This window comes from Cricetulus griseus, chromosome 2 (assembly GCF_003668045.3).
Source record: "Cricetulus griseus strain 17A/GY chromosome 2, alternate assembly CriGri-PICRH-1.0, whole genome shotgun sequence".
NCBI classification, from domain to species: domain Eukaryota; kingdom Metazoa; phylum Chordata; class Mammalia; order Rodentia; family Cricetidae; genus Cricetulus; species Cricetulus griseus.
This window is the reverse complement of record NC_048595.1, coordinates 270,937,439-270,955,374: the sequence shown is the minus strand read 5'-3', so window position 1 is coordinate 270,955,374 and position 17,936 is coordinate 270,937,439. Positions and strand designations below refer to the sequence as shown.

The 17,936-nt window shown below is 44.5% G+C and overlaps 1 protein-coding gene across 1 annotated transcript; it reads right to left on the bottom strand.

Moving 5' to 3' along the window:
* Positions 1-5,874: 5,874 nt before the first annotated feature.
* Positions 5,875-10,366, bottom strand: LOC100750629 (sperm motility kinase Z-like). The gene is made up of 3 exons (XM_027401889.1): positions 10,278-10,366; positions 7,579-7,639; positions 5,875-7,476 (listed from the first exon to the last, which is right to left on the bottom strand). The coding sequence occupies exons 1-3, from the start codon at positions 10,364-10,366 to the stop codon at positions 5,875-5,877; spliced, it is 1,752 nt and encodes a 583-aa protein (XP_027257690.1).
* Between the last annotated feature and the right edge of the window lie 7,570 nt (positions 10,367-17,936).

Genomic DNA, 17,936 nt, shown 5'->3' with positions numbered 1-17,936 from the left:
TCTCTAGTTTACCAGCTCTTGTCCATGTCACAATGCAAATACTGTTAACCCATTGTAGGGAGACACTGTAACCACGCCTCCTAAGGGTTGGCTACAGATGTGCCTGACCACGCCTGCCAAGGCGTGGTCAAGGTGAGGTCAGAATGACACAGCATGGGCTCTTAAGTGACCAGCAGCACATGGAACACTCTCTTCCCCTTCTGCGGCCCCTTCTTTCTGGCCTCCCTGTCTTGCTGCCCCTGGGCACGCTCTGGCTTGCATTTGGCTAGTGTCTATCTGAATAAAGTTATCTTAAACCAACAAGCTTATCATAGTCTTAATCAGTTGTAGAATTATTTAAAATCCATGTCCTTGGACTCCTCCCAGACTCAGTGCCAACTTTTAGCTATGATTCTCTATGACTTGTATCCCTTGGACACTCTGGATATCTGAGAACTCCACACCTGTGTTGATCCTTATAGGGACTGTCTTGGCTCAACCATGGTTCCAAAAAGAGCATTACAGCAGAGGAACAGTGAACCCCTTGAAAAATGCAGGCAAAGAATCCATCAACACAGACCAGTACTCCTCAGGAAGGTTGGGGAGCATGCTAATAACACTTCTGACTCCACAGTATTGTCTACTGTGGACTTCAGCAAGCTCCCACACATGTCTCTGATAGCACCAAATAATCCCTTTGGTCACTCTAGAAAGTGCTAACAGTGTTCATCCATATTGAAAACTACACTGGGTCTTGTATTTCCTCCCTTAATGCAGCTGAGAGCCCAGTGGAGGGACCGTGATAATTATCTGAAGTCTCTTGTCCTGAAGATTTTTTGATTAGCTCTCAGCATAATACAACACACCACCAAAATTGTGACTGCCCATATTGATTCTGTGGGGGGTGGCTAAAGAGTGTCCCTGGGGCCATATTTCATGAGCATCAGTTTTATTCAAATTCTGTGAAAAACACATACAAGATGCTCCACTGTGTTATTAACTCATCTCCTGGTACCATGAAGCCCAGAGGAGAGTAGGATAGAGGAGTTAGAGACAGCAGTTATGTGTGACCCACTGTTTCTGTGATGAGACACCAACCATTAGCATGGCCATTCTTTGAAGAAAACCTTTAATTGTAGTGGCTGGCTTTCATTTTCAGAGGTTCAGTCCACTGTCATGAAAGGGAACATGGTGGCATGCAGGCAGACATGGTGTTGAAGGAGCTGAAAGTTCCTACATCTTGCAAGTAACAGGATGGAGACTGTGACATGTGAAGCTTAAGTAAAAGACCTTGAAGCTTACCTCCACAGTAACACACTTCCTTCAACAAGGCCATACCTACTCCAGCAAAGCCAAACCTCCTAATAGTGATATGCCCTATGAGATTATGGGGGCAAAATTACATTCAAACTACCACACCCAGTCAGATACAACAGTTTCTATCTCCAGAAGCTTCAGGCAGATTTTTAATATCTACCCACAGAAGAGATGCTTGGAGAGGCCAGTGTCATTGTCTGCACTCCTGGATGATGGAGCCTTCTTTGGAGTCTGCTCTGACAGGCATTCTTGATGACTTATGTCTCTACCAACTGGAGGACCTGCTGAATGGGGTCCCTTATTGCTTGTGGTCCCGTCTAGTTGGACTCAAAGTTAATTGGAGTTCCCTCCAGCTGGTATCATCATTGAATGTAGGCACTACTCACTGGAGACCACACAAACTAAAAACCCTGCTGACTGTTACCCAAACTCAATGGAGTCATAAGCGTTCCTGATGAATGGAGTTGCCTGTGACTGAAGTTCCCACTGACAGGCATCCCTATTGGCTAGTGTACCCACTGACTGGCATCCCTATTGCATGGTATACCCACTGACTAGCATTCCTATTGGCTGGAGTACCAACTGACTAGCATTTCTATTGGCTGGAGTACCAACTGACTGGAATATTTGTTGACTGGAGTCCCTGCTAACTGAGATGCCACTCCCTGTTGAACTCCCTGCTGGCTGTGACACAATCAGTTCTACTTATCTCAGGTGGTTGCCTTAACCTCTAAGATTGGAGTGGACAGACAGTGAAGGGAGGCAAAAAGAAGGAGTTTTATTTCCAACATGGAGCAATAATTCAGACAAAAAGAAATAGAAATACAACCCATAAAGTAGAAACCCCAAGACCCCAGTGGCAGCAGGATGTCAACCAAGAGAGACTGGGGGAGAGACAGCTGTCAGCTCTCAGAGGCCTCCAAAGGCAATGAAGAAGCAGTCCTTTGGAGAGAGCAGTTCCCAGAAGCAGCAGGTCTCAGAGCGTAAAAGTGTAGGTAATCCTTTCCTCATGAGCGAGTCCCTCTGCTGCAATTGCACGTTGAATTTTAGTGGATAAAGCAGAAATGTGCTCCCAGCCTGAGCTGGAACATCAAGTCTGGGGTAGTCCATTTGTGGACAGTCTTGAGGGTAGGAAGCATCAGTCCCCCTGCTCTTTCTGTTCTGACAAGCAGGGCAGTGTGTCTGACTCTGAAGTCCCCAGTCTTCCTCTGATGTCAGGTTGCCTGGTTGCTAGGGTACCATCCAGAAATAGGAGCCACATGAGATGCAGACTGGGAAAACATAGACTTACATGCGGATTGGCTGGGCTTCTGCATGCACTGAGGTGGAGAGGCCAATTAGGATAAAACCTGTCAAACCCAGAGAAGAGAAAGTCAAAGGCTGCTAAAACAGTGGTGGTGGTGCCTGTCCCTTCTGTATGAAAGAGGAAGCTGTGAAGGAGGGATGGGGGACTGCACTGTGTTCCCAGACTGTGCCTGAGGATTTGCTTGCACCCTCATCTGGCAGCCAGAAGGTTTGTTCCTTGTTTTAGTTGCTGTTTATTTTTAGCTGTGTGTTTTGTGTCAATGGCCCTCTTGCCATCAACTGGAATTCCCTGAGAGACTCCCAGAGGACAGGAATACTCCCATGGAGAAACCTCCACTATTTCTCACCAGGAAAGAAGAGTTCGTGGCAGGCAGGATTTCCCACACCTCTCCTTCTGCAGCTGTATGTGTTCACATAAGAAAAGCAGCATAATGATGACAGGTTCATGGGCTCAGTGTCCAGTGACTGGCCACTTTAAGTGCAAGGAAGCACACAACTGGGATTCTCAGTGACTGTGTTCACCCTGCTCAGCACTGCTCTCCAAGCTGGTTCCTCTGAAACTTAGTTCTTTGTCATTTTCTCTCCCCATCTCTTCCTGTTCCAACTAACACACAACCAGCACACCCAGGACCACACCTTCCCCCTACCCTCCTCCATTTTCATTCTCTGGTAAACATCTTTTGCCTCTTTATTGATTCTAGCTCAACATTTTAGGTTCTTTATGAGTAAGATAGTTTTATTTGTTTTAGATAAGGATCTACCATCATTGTGCTTTTGGTTTTCAAAGAAAGTTTTTCAGCCTCTAAGAAAAAGCAGGCAGAGCCAGGCTGTGGTGTCCACACCAGTATGGCAGAGGCAGAGAGGCAGAGAGGCAGAGAGGCAGAGAGGCAGAGAGGCAGAGAGGCAGAGAGGCAGAGAGGCAGAGAGGCAGAGAGGCAGAGAGGCAGAGAGGCAGAGAGGCAGAGAGGCAGAGAGGCAGAGAGGCAGAGAGGCAGAGAGGCAGAGAGGCAGAGGCAGAGGCAGAGGGATCTCTGGGAATGACAGCCTGGTATATAAAGAAAGTTCCGGGACAGCCAGAGCTGTTACACAGAGAAACCCTCAAAAATCAAACAAACAGCTGGGCAGTGGTAGCATATGCCTTTAGTCCCAGCACTTGGGAGGCAGAGGCAGGCAGATCTCTGTTGAGTTCGAGACCAGCCTCATCTACAAGAGCGAGTTCTAGGACAGCCTCCAAAGCCACAGAGAAACCCTGTCTCCAACAACAACAAAAATCTATCAAACAAACAGGTAGGAAAAAACTCAACCTCGCATTAGGGGTTGACAAACATTAACCACTTAAGACTTGGGTAGCCCAGCTGGGAGACTAAACAGAATGTAACAGGATCGAATGAGGAGGCACACAAACATCCAGGGGAAGTCATCTGGGGACAATCTGAGGCATCCACCTTGGGTTTCAATTTAGCTTTCACTTGAATGAGATTCCCTGTTGAACATTCTGGCTATTCATACCCACTGAAGGCACTTTTACATCATGGGACAAACAATAGTCAGCTGTGTGGGAAATAGTCAACTCTGTGGGAAATAGCTGTTCTTAGTGACAATAATTTTACTCTTGGGCTGTTTTGCTCCTACTTTTTTTCTTCTTGTTCATGAGTTGAGGGACAAGCCCATCCTCAAATCTCAAATACTAAGAATTGTAAGACACTTTGAAACAAATATGCTTGTTTCTGAAGTTTAAGGGACTCTACTTCAGGCTGTGCTGAGTAAGTTTTTGTTAGTATGACATAAGCTTGGGTTATATGGAAAGAGGAAACCCTGCTGAGGAAATCCTCCATCAAATAGCCTGTGAACAAATGTTTGGGGGCATTTTGTTGTTTAATGATGGATTTAGGGGGCATAGCCACCGAAGGTAATATTGCCACTGGACAGATTGTCATGTAGGGTATAAGGCAAAGAGCTGAACATGATCAAGGGATAGATCCTCTAAAATACATTCTTCTATGGTATCTGCTTCAATTCCTGCCCATAGGTTCCTTCTCTATTCGAGTTTCAACTTTGGATTCCTTCAATGATGGGCTGTGATTGGGACACGTAAGCCAAATAAACCCTGTGCCCTCACCCCATTACTTTGGGCCAGTGGTTTATCACAGCAGTAGAAAGCAAATTAAGACAGAATATTGTACCACAATTGTGGGGTATTGCTGTGACGGAACTGACCAGGGTGGTTTGCAGAGGATTGTGGAAATGGTTGCAACCTTGCACTGAAAAGCCTTGTTCTCAAAGCTTACTGGGATGTCCTGTGGAGCATAGCAGAGGGGAATGCTGAGAGAATGCAAACAACAGAGGCATGGATGGTGATGTTTGAAAAAGACTGCCACACCATTCATTCTATGTTTTGAATCAATAACCTATGGTTTCTGGTTAGCAGAGGCTGGAGAATCAGCTTTGATTAACAAGAGACCAGAACCATGAAAGTGAAACCTTGCTTAGATGGGACAATTGAAGCAGTGTAAACAGTGTAAGCTTAGCTTACACTGAGACATCAGTAATCATGAAGACACAGGCATCACAGAAGCAAAATCTCCTGGAAGGTATTTTCTCAGTGTCATCACATAGAAGTTGTGGTCCAGTGGTGGCAAAGGCCACATCTCATGCTGGCAGCCAAACTCAATGTGTAAGAATTTCCCATGTGGTACTGGCTTAGGATGCATGAGAGCTGAAGGGTTAAAGGGATGTGGAGAACAGCTGGGGCTTGGCACTGTGAGAGGCTAGGAGATGCCACTGTTGAAGATGTCGCCTCATTGCAATGCAGACCCCAGCATAATGGAGATGTCAGGACTCTGGGATGATCACCAAAAACAGTGACAAGTGTGGCTTAAGTCAGGTTGACCTGACAAGATGTGTGTGCTGTAGATGCCACAGGAACCCAGGGGAGGAGTGGCCCAAGACCTTTGGAGCCCAAAAGATCCTTAGTTTTGGGCCTAGGCTACTGAGCCACAGTTTCTGATTTACAGTGGACTTTGGTTTTGATTTGATTTGATTGTGACTAAGTCCTGACTCTTTCCTCTTGGAATGAGAAAGAATTTAAGTTGTTTTTGATTTTATGGGAGTCCACATCTCACAGTATCTAGATGCAACCTACCAATTTGTTGCACACAAGAGCTTAAAAATAACTGTCTATATACAAGGACATGAGTAAAAGCATAGATAAAAGCAAATATAGAAAAGTACCTGGACCATGCCTTGCACTTCTTGTCATCTCATGGTATCCCCTCACTTTTTGGAGTACACCTTCCTTGGAGACTTTTTGTGGGGTGACATGCAGCAGCATAGTCTGAGAATGCATGCCCTAATCCTCTTCTTACATTTTGCCCGGCCCCTGGGCTGCAGGGAGCTTGAGGTTGAAGTCCCGCTGTGTTTCAGGCTACTTAAGGTCCTTTCTGACTGGGAGCTAGTGGAAAAGCTGGTATCGTCAACATATATGATAGTGTTTCTTAGCAGGCAAATACATGGGGCAGTCATAGAGCGTTTGTGACCCCTTCCCTGGGTGGGTGTCTTCTCGAGCAGGTCAGGGACATTTGTCCTCATCCTTTGTCTTAGATGAGGGCTTCCAGAGGATGGGACTAATGTCCGAAGGGAAGGTTCACTAGCCCGCCTCTTGGGTGGCAGGGGGAACATGTTAGGGTTTTCAATAGAAGGGAAGGGTGTTGCCCCTGGGTTCATTAACTTTGTGTGGACATTATTGCCATTGTCCTGGCATGCCTGACATTTCAGTAGGTTGTATGCAGCCATTGTTTCGTTGAACTTCCTGTGTTTCAAAGATTCTCTTATATCCTGAACATCAAACCCAATGTTTTGCATGGCTGCTACAATTTCAGGGTCTGGGCAGCGGGTGACTTCATTGGAATGAATTGTAAACATCTCTTCCCCTTTCTGAAGCCATGGGTGACCCCTGAGGTCCCAGACCATTGGCCTCTGTCTCGCGTTCATTGTTAGCAATAGGCTAATCATGCTCCTCAATTCTTTGGAGAGCCGATAGGGGATGTCATACTTCCCTTTCAGAACTTGTTCCCTAAGTTCTGACAAGGTGGCCCCTCCAAATGGGACAGTCCCTGTCACCATATAGTATAAGAGGACCCCCAAGGTCCAGATGTCTACTTTGGGGCCATCATAAGGGATGCCCAGAAAGACTTCTGGAGGAATGAACTGGAAGGCTCCACATAACCTTTCCAACTTTTGTCCAGGCCTGAATCTGGCACCTAGGCCAAAGTCAATAATTTTCACCTTTCCCTGCTCATCCACTATGACATTGTCAGGCTTTAGGTCTCTATGAATGACACCTTCATCGTGGCAGTAGCCTATGGCACTGAGCAGCTGAACAAATATGCTTCTAGCCTCATCTTCCTTTAGGCATCCAGCCCTCTGGATGCGATTAAATAGCTGTTCTCCCTCAGCCACTTCCATAATTAAATAAATGTTCTGTTCTGTTTCTATCACCTGCAGGAGGGAAATGATGTTAGGATGGCTGAGAATCTTCATGATGTCAACTTCAGAAGTCTTCGACTCGCACCACTTCTCCTGCCTCAGCAGAGCTTTCACAGCGACTGTCGTGCCTGTGAGACGATGCCGGGCCAGCATGACCTTGGCAGTGCCACCCTGGCCTAAGGCTTTCAGGATGGTATACTGCCTGGTGAACACCTCTTCATCAAAGAAGCTGGGCACTGTGTTGGGCTCTGAGGCTCCGTCCTCATTGTCACTGGACAAGGCTGCTCGAGTTGCTGCTGTCACAGAAAGGGGTGGGGGCAGGGAGATAGAGAGGGATGTACAGAGACATGAGGAATGAAAGCAACGCAATCTGGGGGAAATAAGGTAAAACTACAGGACAAAGTAAACATGATACAAAGAAATAGCTTTTAAACTAGAGCACCAAAGACACACAGACAAAATCCACACTCCACATCCAAACCAAGACCTAACCCATAATCCAGCGAAGTCGAAGGGCCACAGGTCAGGAATGTTCTTGATGTTACTCGAAAAGCTAAAACAGAAAGTAGGGAATAGGGAAAGAAATGAATGGTATAAGAATGATTGTGAAAAAATATCCAAAATGAAACATTTTCTAAAACCAATAGCCCAGACCCAAGACCAACTACTTACAATACCAATCAAAGAAATCCAAGATAAGGCAGAACTCCTGAAGAAATCAAAACAGAAACAGTAGCACACAAAAATCTATTAAGTAAACTGAGGTAGACAGGCAAAAGTAAATAGCAAACCAAATAAATACTAAGTATTAGAAAATCAAAACTAGCCACGAGCCAAACAGGTGTAAATTCCACAGGTCAAGTGAACTACTATTGATCTATGAATACTTTTAAAAAGTAAAAGGTTAAAGAAAACAAAAATGAAATTTTTAAATATAACAAAAATTCAATTCAGAAAAAGTAAAAAAAAATAAAGCCCCAAACACAACTATTAAACACCCAAGAAAAATAAAACCAGAGAAAAAATAATATAAGCAGAAAAATAAGTAAACAAAACTAAAAATAGAAAACCAAGTATCCAGGAGCTAGAGCCTCCTACAGTGAAGATATTTGCCACTCAAGCATGATGTCCTGAGTTTAATGCAAAGTATCACTCCTCACCACAAAAATAAAAGCAAAAGAACCACCTACCCAAAATAGGTCCAGTGTCGGTAGCTTTAATCTCAGCATATAGCTAACAAAGGCAGATCCCAGAGGCTCCATGGCCAACCAGCCTAGCTTAAGTGGCAAAATACAGGCCAGTGAATGACTCTGTTTCGGAAATTAAGGTTATCAACATACCTTTAGTAAGTCACTGAAGGTTGAGCCCTGGCCTTCACCAGTAGCCACACAGAGCAGGCTGATGAACTCGCACCCATTCACAAATACACAAGGATGTATATACACACAGTACACACACCTACACCCAGTCACACCAACACTCAGGACCTCACTAGAGATAAGTAAATCACATGGGTGTAAACTCCAAACCACCTCTCTAAAGCCACAGAAACCCAGGGCAGACCACACCTTTATACCTGCTGGGTGGGCTCTCTCACAATGGCTCCTCATGAGGTCATAGTAGGACATGTGCAGATCATGGCTGTACAAAACTCACAGGAGCAGAAAGGATGAAAATGCATCTGGCTCAGGTAGGCTCTGCAGAGTAACACAAGGCTTTTTAGAAGTTAAAGCTGGACACCATGTGTCGGAGGATCATCCACACACTGCTATCAGCACTGCTAAATACCCAACTGCCCCTAAACTAAAGGGCCATATGCAGATTCCCCGAGTGTAGAGGAGCCAGGCACTGGATGGTGTTCTTGTGTCCTCTCTGTTCCTGTGATAAAATACTCCAACAAAAAAGCAACATGGCAGAGAAGCTAGTTTATTTCAGTGTACAATTCCTGGTTATAGCCCATTGTTGTGGGGAAATCAAGGGCAGGAACCTGAAATCATTAGTTCCATTGCATCCACATGCTAGCTTGATGTCTTCTGCTAGATTAGATGTCTGCTCTCCCATAGTCACTGATAGCTGTGTGTGTGTGTGTGTGTGTGGTGGCAAGTGCGGGGTTATCCATCAAGTCTGATATGTAGCAGTCTGGGGAGAGCAGGCAAATGATATCTCACAGTAGGGGAGAAGTGGTGTATCACTTGGGCTGATTCTTAGCCATGCATAGTGTGTGTGTGTGTGTGTGTGTGTGTGTGTGTGTGTGTGTGTGTATGAGACAGGAAGGACATAGCATCTGATACCTGGTTGTACACGTGGGCAGAGTCCCAGGACTACTGTGTGGCTCAGCCTGACACCCTGAAGTTTTTCTGGGCAAGTAGGAATGACCATCATGGTGTGTAAAATTGCATTGTAGGCTGGAAGGGTAGGGCAGTGGAGAGTGAGCCAACAGTGCCTGATGCCAGGGGGTTCCTAAATGAACTGGTACCTAGCAGTTCATGTGGGCCATGGGTGCTGTCCTACAAGGCCTGAAACCTGCCAGTGCAGGGGGATGAAGAGCAGTCACTAATGCTGGCGGTGTATGAGGGACATGGATGGTGTGGCAAGGGTGAATCCAACCAGGCCTGAAATCCAGTAGTGCATGTGAGGTACAAATAATAAAACAATATGTCAGCCAAGTGGCAGGGCTGTGTCCACTAGGGCATGCTATGAAAATGTGTTTGGAGCTGTGCAGGTCAAGTGGTCCAGATACACAGAAGTAAGTGTGTGGTTTGAGGATATGTTTTGCAGGGTATGATTAATACCACTGTTGGTGGGGGCACTGTAGGTGGATATGTCTAGCACTGCTGGATACCTGTCTGTGTAGTATTAGATATTCGGCAGAGTATGTGGGGCAGTGGATTGGAGAGATAGGGCTGTCAAACAGGGCCTGGTGAAAACAGGATGTGTTGGTTGTCAGTGGGTGGTATCTTGTAACCTGGCCTGGGTGGTGTTTTGAATGAGAATGGCCCTCATAGGCTTGCTTGATTGAATACTTGGTCCCCCGGTGGCTGGAACTGTTGAGAAGTGTTAGGAGGTATGATCATGTTGGAAGAGGTATCATTGGGGGTGGCCTTTGAATTGTCAAAGACTGGTGTGATTCCCAGTGTGTGCTCTTTGGTTTCTCTTTGTGGATCATGATCTTAGTTCCCCCAACCACCTACCTCAGTGTCCCTGCTCCACCATCATAAACTTTCACCACCTGGAACAGTAAACCAAATAAACTCTGTGATTTATAATTTGCCTTGGTCATAGTGCTTTGTCACAGCAATAAAGTAACTAAGACAACCCAATACAGAGCATTTCACATAAGACAGAGGAAAAGTGGCATTGTTTGCACTTACAACCAGGGTATGCCTGTCTAGCATTAACAGTGGGATGCCCAGTGTTACTTGATAAAACATATAGCATGTTAGGTGTCAGTATATGGAGGCTCTCTCGCAGGGCCCATTCACTATGGGAAACAGAGGTATTCATCTTGACTTGAAACATAGCAGTGTATGTGGTACCTTAGGAGGATTGGGTCTTCAATGCAACCCATTCCTAGTAGTACAAGTATGGTGGTAGGGTGTCTAGCAGGGCCTGATACAGAGAAGTTTATGTGGTGTGGAAGAAGTCGGGGTCGCCCTAGCATAGCATGAAACCTAACAGTATGTGAGGCAACAGTGAGAGAGACATGCCCAGCATATATAAATTGGGTATCAGGTCCTGCCCAATACCTTCCCTTACATTCACTCACAGGACACTACTTAGCAGGACCTGCTGAATATAATACTTCCACCACTTCATGTAAAACACTAAGTATCCATCCCTACTGGCCACTACACCCCTTTCACCTTTCTACTTAAGATATGGAGTACCAAGACATGATGCTACCCCAAACTGCATGCATGCACTGTAAGATACGAGACCTACTGCACACTGCAATTTGGGTCTACTAGACCCCTCCCCCATCCTACCTATTGTTCTGGGTATCGGGCCCTAATGGAAACATTCGCCTCATTGTCTCTGTCCGTAAACACACAGCTATATTTCAAGATAGGCGTTACCCTAGTGGATAGATACCTTTCCAGCCTTATTGCCACCCTAAACACACTACTAGGGAACAGGTCTTGTTGGACATCTGACTACCACATAACTTATATGCCCAGGAATCTGTCATGTTAGTGGTTCTCTTCCTGTAGGTAGAGACCCCTTTGGGGTTGCATATCAATTATTTGCATTATGATTCAAAACACTAGCGATGTTACAATTATGAAGTAGCAATGAAAATAATTATATGGTTGGAGTCACCATAACATGAGGAACTGTATTAAAGGTGACAGCGTTAGGAAGGTTGAGAACCATTGTGTCATATGAATCATTGTCACAGAGCAGATCCAATACTTTGTTAGATAGCAGGGCTTTCTGGATTTCTGATCAGAACCCTACATACACTGCTACGTACCAGCCAATGATGGGCATCTTACTATTACTCAACTTATACTATCAGGCAAGATGGAACCAGCATAACCATGTTGCCTCCAACCCCCTACACTGCTGTGTGTCGGGCCCTATTGGACCCACCCCTTGTCTCCCATACAGTGATAGGGACTAGACCTTCTTAGACAATCACCCTTTTACCATTCCACATACGATTCTAGTTTCAGGTCATGCTGGACATCTTCTTTTTCCCAGTAAACTTCTCAGTATCAAATTTTCTACCAAGTTATCAGACTCCGTGGGACACCCTCCTATCATCATAACCAACCCACACCCTGCTAGTGATATTATCAAACCCTACTGGACACCCCATCACTTGAGGCTTCACATAGACTGCCATGCATCCGTTCCTGATGGACAACACTCTCCTTTCCATAAATGGTAGGTATCAGGCCATACTTGATGCTTTCCCATCCTCCTCCTCCAGAGAATACTAAACATCACTGTTTGGCTACGATGATGTGGAACTAATAATTTCACACTGTCTTTCTGCCTGAGGTTTCACAGTACCTGCAGCTATAGGCACAAGTTGGGGTATTAAGCCAAAAAACATAATTTACTATTTACAGCCCTTTTATTATAGAATATTGATAATTTCATGTAGTTGCTTGAGGGTGTCCATGCAGGTGTCAAACAGGGAAGCAAAGAAATGAGAATAAAAACCTGGTTCAGATTGACTTTGTCAACCTGAATCTGTCTTTGGGACGTCTAATGCCCACAGTTCATTGTCAGTATATTTAAAACACAGAACAGTTTGTGAAAAGGTTTCCAGGCAACAATCAGTCCAATTCCAGGTGCACACTAACACTTAAGGTGTGACTACTTAGAAACTCCTTTATAAAGTACATGTGACCATGAGGGCGGGATCTATATCTAAAAGTCCTAGAATCTAGTGTGGTCTTTGACTGACAGCATAGAGGTCAGAAGGTCATAAAGTACATGGGGGCATTTCCCCTAAGGATGGGTAAAATTGTCCAGGGAGGGAAGAGTGTGATAATGGGTTATTTGAGCAAGATCTGCCTCTATAGTAAAGGTAGGTGAGGTCTGCCTCCACTGATAGCAGAAAAGTCACCAGGTCATTAACAAAATCGACTCCCAGCCTTCTGGGTGGGAAAGCAGGTATTTGATCTTCCCCATTGAGAATAGTCCCCAGTGTGTTTACCGTTTTCCTAGTGATCTATGGGTGCGAAGACTTTGTGCCCCCCAATACTTGCTTAATTTTGTGCATGTGTGCACACATGTTTATAGATGGGAGAGTGTGTGTTCACCTGTGAAATCCAGAGGTCAACAGCCAGTGTCCGTCACTCTCAATCCAGTATCCACCACTTCTTCAATCACTCCCTACCTTATTTTTTGAGACAGGGCCTTACTATTTTTGAGACCGCTACCCTTACCTAGAGGAACATATTTTGCTCAGTTTGGGTCCTCATGGTTGCACAAACACTTTTTCAGCTGGCCATCTCATCCCTTTACACGTTCCTAGTTTAAATAAAGACCATTCTCTGATGTCATGCCTATCTTTCAAAAACAATAAATATAAATGGCCATTATTTCCACACTGTCTCTTACATATTCTGAGAGACATTAATCACTGTGCTGACAATAAACATGTTCAAGAAAATTTTGGAAACACGATTATCATTTTGGAGAACAATGGGACTTTGTGGAAATCTGACAAGAGAAAAGCAAACGTTTAATTACTTTCCATAGGGAACAGACGCTTCCTTTTGCTTTTTGTTGATGTGAGTTCAAACCATGTGTAGATCTGACCCACCAGTGGCTCAAAGAGGGAAACAGGAAACATATCATCCAGTGAGGACCACTACTCTAGTGTGTTTATAGGATGCCGAGTTAATGTATGTGGAATCCATGGTTTTCACCCACACTGACACATAATAAATTGTTTCATCTGTTTTAAATGCCAACATAGAACAATAATAATCTATTTGGATTATTTTATTCGAAAAAGCAGGAGATAAGTATCAGAGGTATCAGAGGAAGTGTGCTTGCCTAGGCCAGGTGCTAAGTCCATCCCCAGTATCATTAAAAAATACAAAAATAGTTCACAACTCTTCATATCCAGACTCCAGAACAGTCTACCTGCCATCTTCAAGTATTTTTGCAGTGTTAACATTTTAGCACTACATTTTAAGTAAGCTGAATATTCAAAAGACGACTGAGATAGTCGAGTAGCTCTTGGCTCACTGAAAGGGTGGGGGAAAAATAATGGCTGCAATCTGTTAATTGTACCAGACCTGTTTAACTCTCTTGTCCTGTGATATGTAATGTCAGTACCCAGGACTAAGGATCACCATGATTCAACGCCAGCCTGATCTGTTTGCTAAGTTCTACGCCAAGGTTGGGGAGGAGGGGCTGGGGAAAAGCTGCCTTTGATGTTGTTCCGGGGAGTTTATGTTATCAGTGCAAACCTGGAGATTCCTAAAGTCCTGGCTTCTACTGTGGCACTGTCTTCTGCTAATGTCGAGAAGATGCCTTCTGAGCTTTTACAGAAAAGGCCACATTTGGAAGCAAGTTCCGAACAACGAATGTAAAACAGTCTCTACCTCTGTACTACAAGATTGTGCCATCAGAAGGCATAGCTGGGCATCAATAATCACTCCCGGGTAGGCTGGCATTAAACGAGCACCAAGGCGGCTGTCACAACAAAACACCAGTTACCTGAGCCTCATTAAGTTCCCAGGCTTAGTGAAAAATACAACAGGCCTGGGCTCACTGTGAAGTGACCGATTTCCAATGAGCTGCACAAAGCCAGTCCATAAAGGCGCCTCAGGTTTTGAAAGGACTCCCCAGCTGGAAGAGGCTGGCTTGAGAGTACTGAGCTGGGGCAAGGGGCTAGGCTGGGCTGGACTAGGGGCGGGACTTGGAGGAGTGGGGCGTGGCCACAAGACGGGGCGGGGCTGGGATGGGGAGGCAGACCTGACATTCTCAGCTGGTGCTGGATCTGCTGAATTCCACAGACTGGTTGGTCTTGGGTCCTTTGGTCACAAGTCACAGGAGCATGCGCCCTTCTCACCAACGGTCCCACTGGCCTTCGCTAACGGCAGAGCTCAAGTAACTGTAGACTCCTCTGCTTCTTACTGCTCGGAGTGAGCTCTGGAGCGTCTTCCTGGTGGCAAGGGCAATTATGAGACAGTGCACAGAAGCTCATGCGGCCCTAGGGTGACATAGTGGGCCCACGCAGAGCCAGTGAAGCCGCGCAGGGCCAGGCTGATGCTGTTGGAAGTTCATGGAGAGGTGAATGTTTTCACTGTTGAGTTGGTCGACATAGGACAGTCACAGAAACACTTGTGGTCATTGGGGTATGCTTAGCTTGGGCTGTGGGTGGTTAATGGTTAGTTTGTAAATATTTGAGAATTGGTTAAGAAGTATTTAACACTTAGTCTGTATAATGTGATAAGACTGTCCAACTTAATACTATGCTGAAAAATGTCGTAGAAAACTAAATTCACCGGATAGATTCCCACTAAAATTGCTTTTCCTGTGTGTCATAGTTCTGTTAGGAAGAAGGGTCATTTGGGTATTTTTGAAAAACAAAAAATACTGTCTTGTTGGGCTGTTTATATAAAAATAACTCACCAAGTGTTTTATTTACTAGACGGATACCAGTTATAGAGGCAAAGTTAGCAAATGCTTGAGTCATCAATACAATTATAGCTCATAGGAAAATATGCTTTCTTAAATGGCCATTGTAGTTGTGCATAAAATACTGAATCTTGTGACAGTTCCTTCCAACTGTGGAGAATCCATCTTATAATAGAGCATATGTATGATTATATATGCACACATGGATCCATATGTTTCTGTGTGTTAATAAACATATTGGGCATACATCCTTAGACTCTACCCCTAAATGAAATCAGTAGCCAGAACAGATTAATTAGGGATGAGAGAAAATTCTAGTTTAGTTCTTTGCACTCTTCCCATTGAGTTCAGGGTGAGATGTATCCTTAGGTCAGTGGTTGAGTCATCAATGAAGGTTTGAGGAGATGGGGGCAAGACACTGGAGGACTGAGACCACAGGAATAAACAGAGAGAGGGATGTTGCGTGCACAGACTTCCACACATAAGTCACCTTCCACTTGCAAACTTGGCTAATTTTCTTTTTATGTTATCATTAACAGTAGAAATCTGGCTGATTGTGGAAGACAGAGTTCCATAAGAATGGCACTGTCCAGCAACGAGGTGTAGCAACACCAGCTCCAACATTCACTGGCTGATCTGGCAAGTTATTTACATTCATCACTGTGATTTTGGTCATTATTGGATGAGAATACCTGCTCCCATCTTAAGAGGTTGTAGTGAGGAGGTCATGCTTGCCCATGGATGTACTTTATCAGGGCAGGGCTTGTCTGTTCTGCTGCCTCTTCAAGATAATTTTTGCCTGACTTTTGCACAGGAAGGGTACTTTGTCACTACCAGTGTCCTTGTTCCTTACAGTGTGTGTTTCCATTTGTAACTTTCTATTCCATGTAGAGAGAGCAAGGAGACTTTTTTCTGGAGTACACAGGATCTTCTTGCATCAAGCTGCTGTTAGTACAATTCAAGGTGTTACACCTAGTCACATGCTCCTGAATGTTTTCACTCCTAAGACTGTGCTTTGGGTATTTCCAAAAATATTTCTTGGCATTTTGATTTGTTTGAATTTAGTGGCAAGTGGTAAATTTTACTTTGAAAATTTGTAAGCTGTGGTCATTTTATAAACATTTAATAAATGCTTATCCCATGTGCCAAGGCATCTGCCCTTTAAGGAGTGACTGAGAGACACTATTGGCAGGAAAGTTAATGCATATGAAGAGATCTCCAGCAAAATAGGTTTTCATGATTGCATTTCATTGCAACTATTGGATAGGAGGAAGAAGGTCCTTCAGTGTGCTAATTTATCTGATCTTTTGGAGTTACACTTGTGACTACATTAAAAGACCCTCAGTTAAATATTTTTGTTGGAGTTTTAGTAGTCAAATATGACTGAGATGGGCTTAAGGTACCAGACCTGAATTATGAAAGTATCCCTACCTCACAGTGAAAAGTACTTTTCTTACATGGACTTAGTAGTTGTTTCCAAACTGATGATGATTCTTGCTGGCAATTGTTTAAAATGCAAAGGCCCAGTTAAAATTGGCACCTTGTTATAGTGAAATTGAAGTGTTAAAAGAACAATACCCTTGCCTCCAGCAGTGAGAGGCATTCATGATCTAGTGGTTAGCTTAGCTGCCTTCTGTTCCATCAGTAAGAAAACTGACTCCCATCATTTACCCTCCATTGTACTTCATTTCTTCAGTACATTATTCAGGCTGTTGTACAACACAGTCCTTCAAGCAAAACAGCCACCATCTTCATCATGTGAGTTGCATTTACTCTCAGTGGTCTGTCAGGACTGGACTTGTTGAGTCTTGATGGTCCCTCATGGTAGGATGGAGTAGTGAGCCATCAGACCCTCAGCTGAGTTTCCAGTCACTCCTGAGTATTTGTGTGCAATTCTGCTCTTGGTGCCCCTGGCCTTGTGGGCTGGATTCTCAGAAAGTGCTAGATAGAGTATTAGGCTGGGACGTTGTATTGGAAAGGGCTCCCTCTGTACAGTGTGGGGATCATCCTCAGTGCTGGGTGAAGGCTAGTGAGTGTGGCTGCTTCAGGGCCACTCAAGTTCCTGCCAGTATCTCCTCACCTATCCTTTGTAAGTAAGTCCAATAGTTGGTTTCTCAGTGTGAACCATGGTTCATCACTGTGGCCTTTTAAGAAGGGATAGACATACGGCTCCTAGGAAAGAAATTCTCACCACACAGGCTTAGCAGTGTGATATGTTTGTTGACTAGAAATTACAACTTTTATATGCACTTCTTTTGTCTGGGTTATTAAAGATGGACTCCTAAAGTTATGTGGACTATGCCCCCTGCTCTTATGAGATTAATTTATAGATTTTTAAATGTAATTTTTGTAACATTCTGTAGCCTATTCTTGGATTATCTGACTGTTCCCTTCCTATTCTCCCTTTCTTTCTTCCTCTCTCCTTTGCTTCTTCCCTCCCTCTCTCCTTCCCTCTATCCCTCTTTTCTTCCCCCATCCTTCCCTCTCTCCCTCCCATCCTCCTTTCCTTTTTCCTCCCCTCCCTCCATCTCTGTCTCTCTCTCTCCTTCCTCCATTCCTCTTTCAACCTGTGGTTTAAAAGTTTTGATTGTTGCAATTAGTGACAAACTCTTGAAATATCACAGTCCTTCAAACCTACTCCACTTGTGGAAGTAGAGGCCACATGCATGAATTATATTATCTAAACATATAGCACATTTGGCAGCTCTAACAAGTTAAGCTTGGGCCACTGGTCTTAA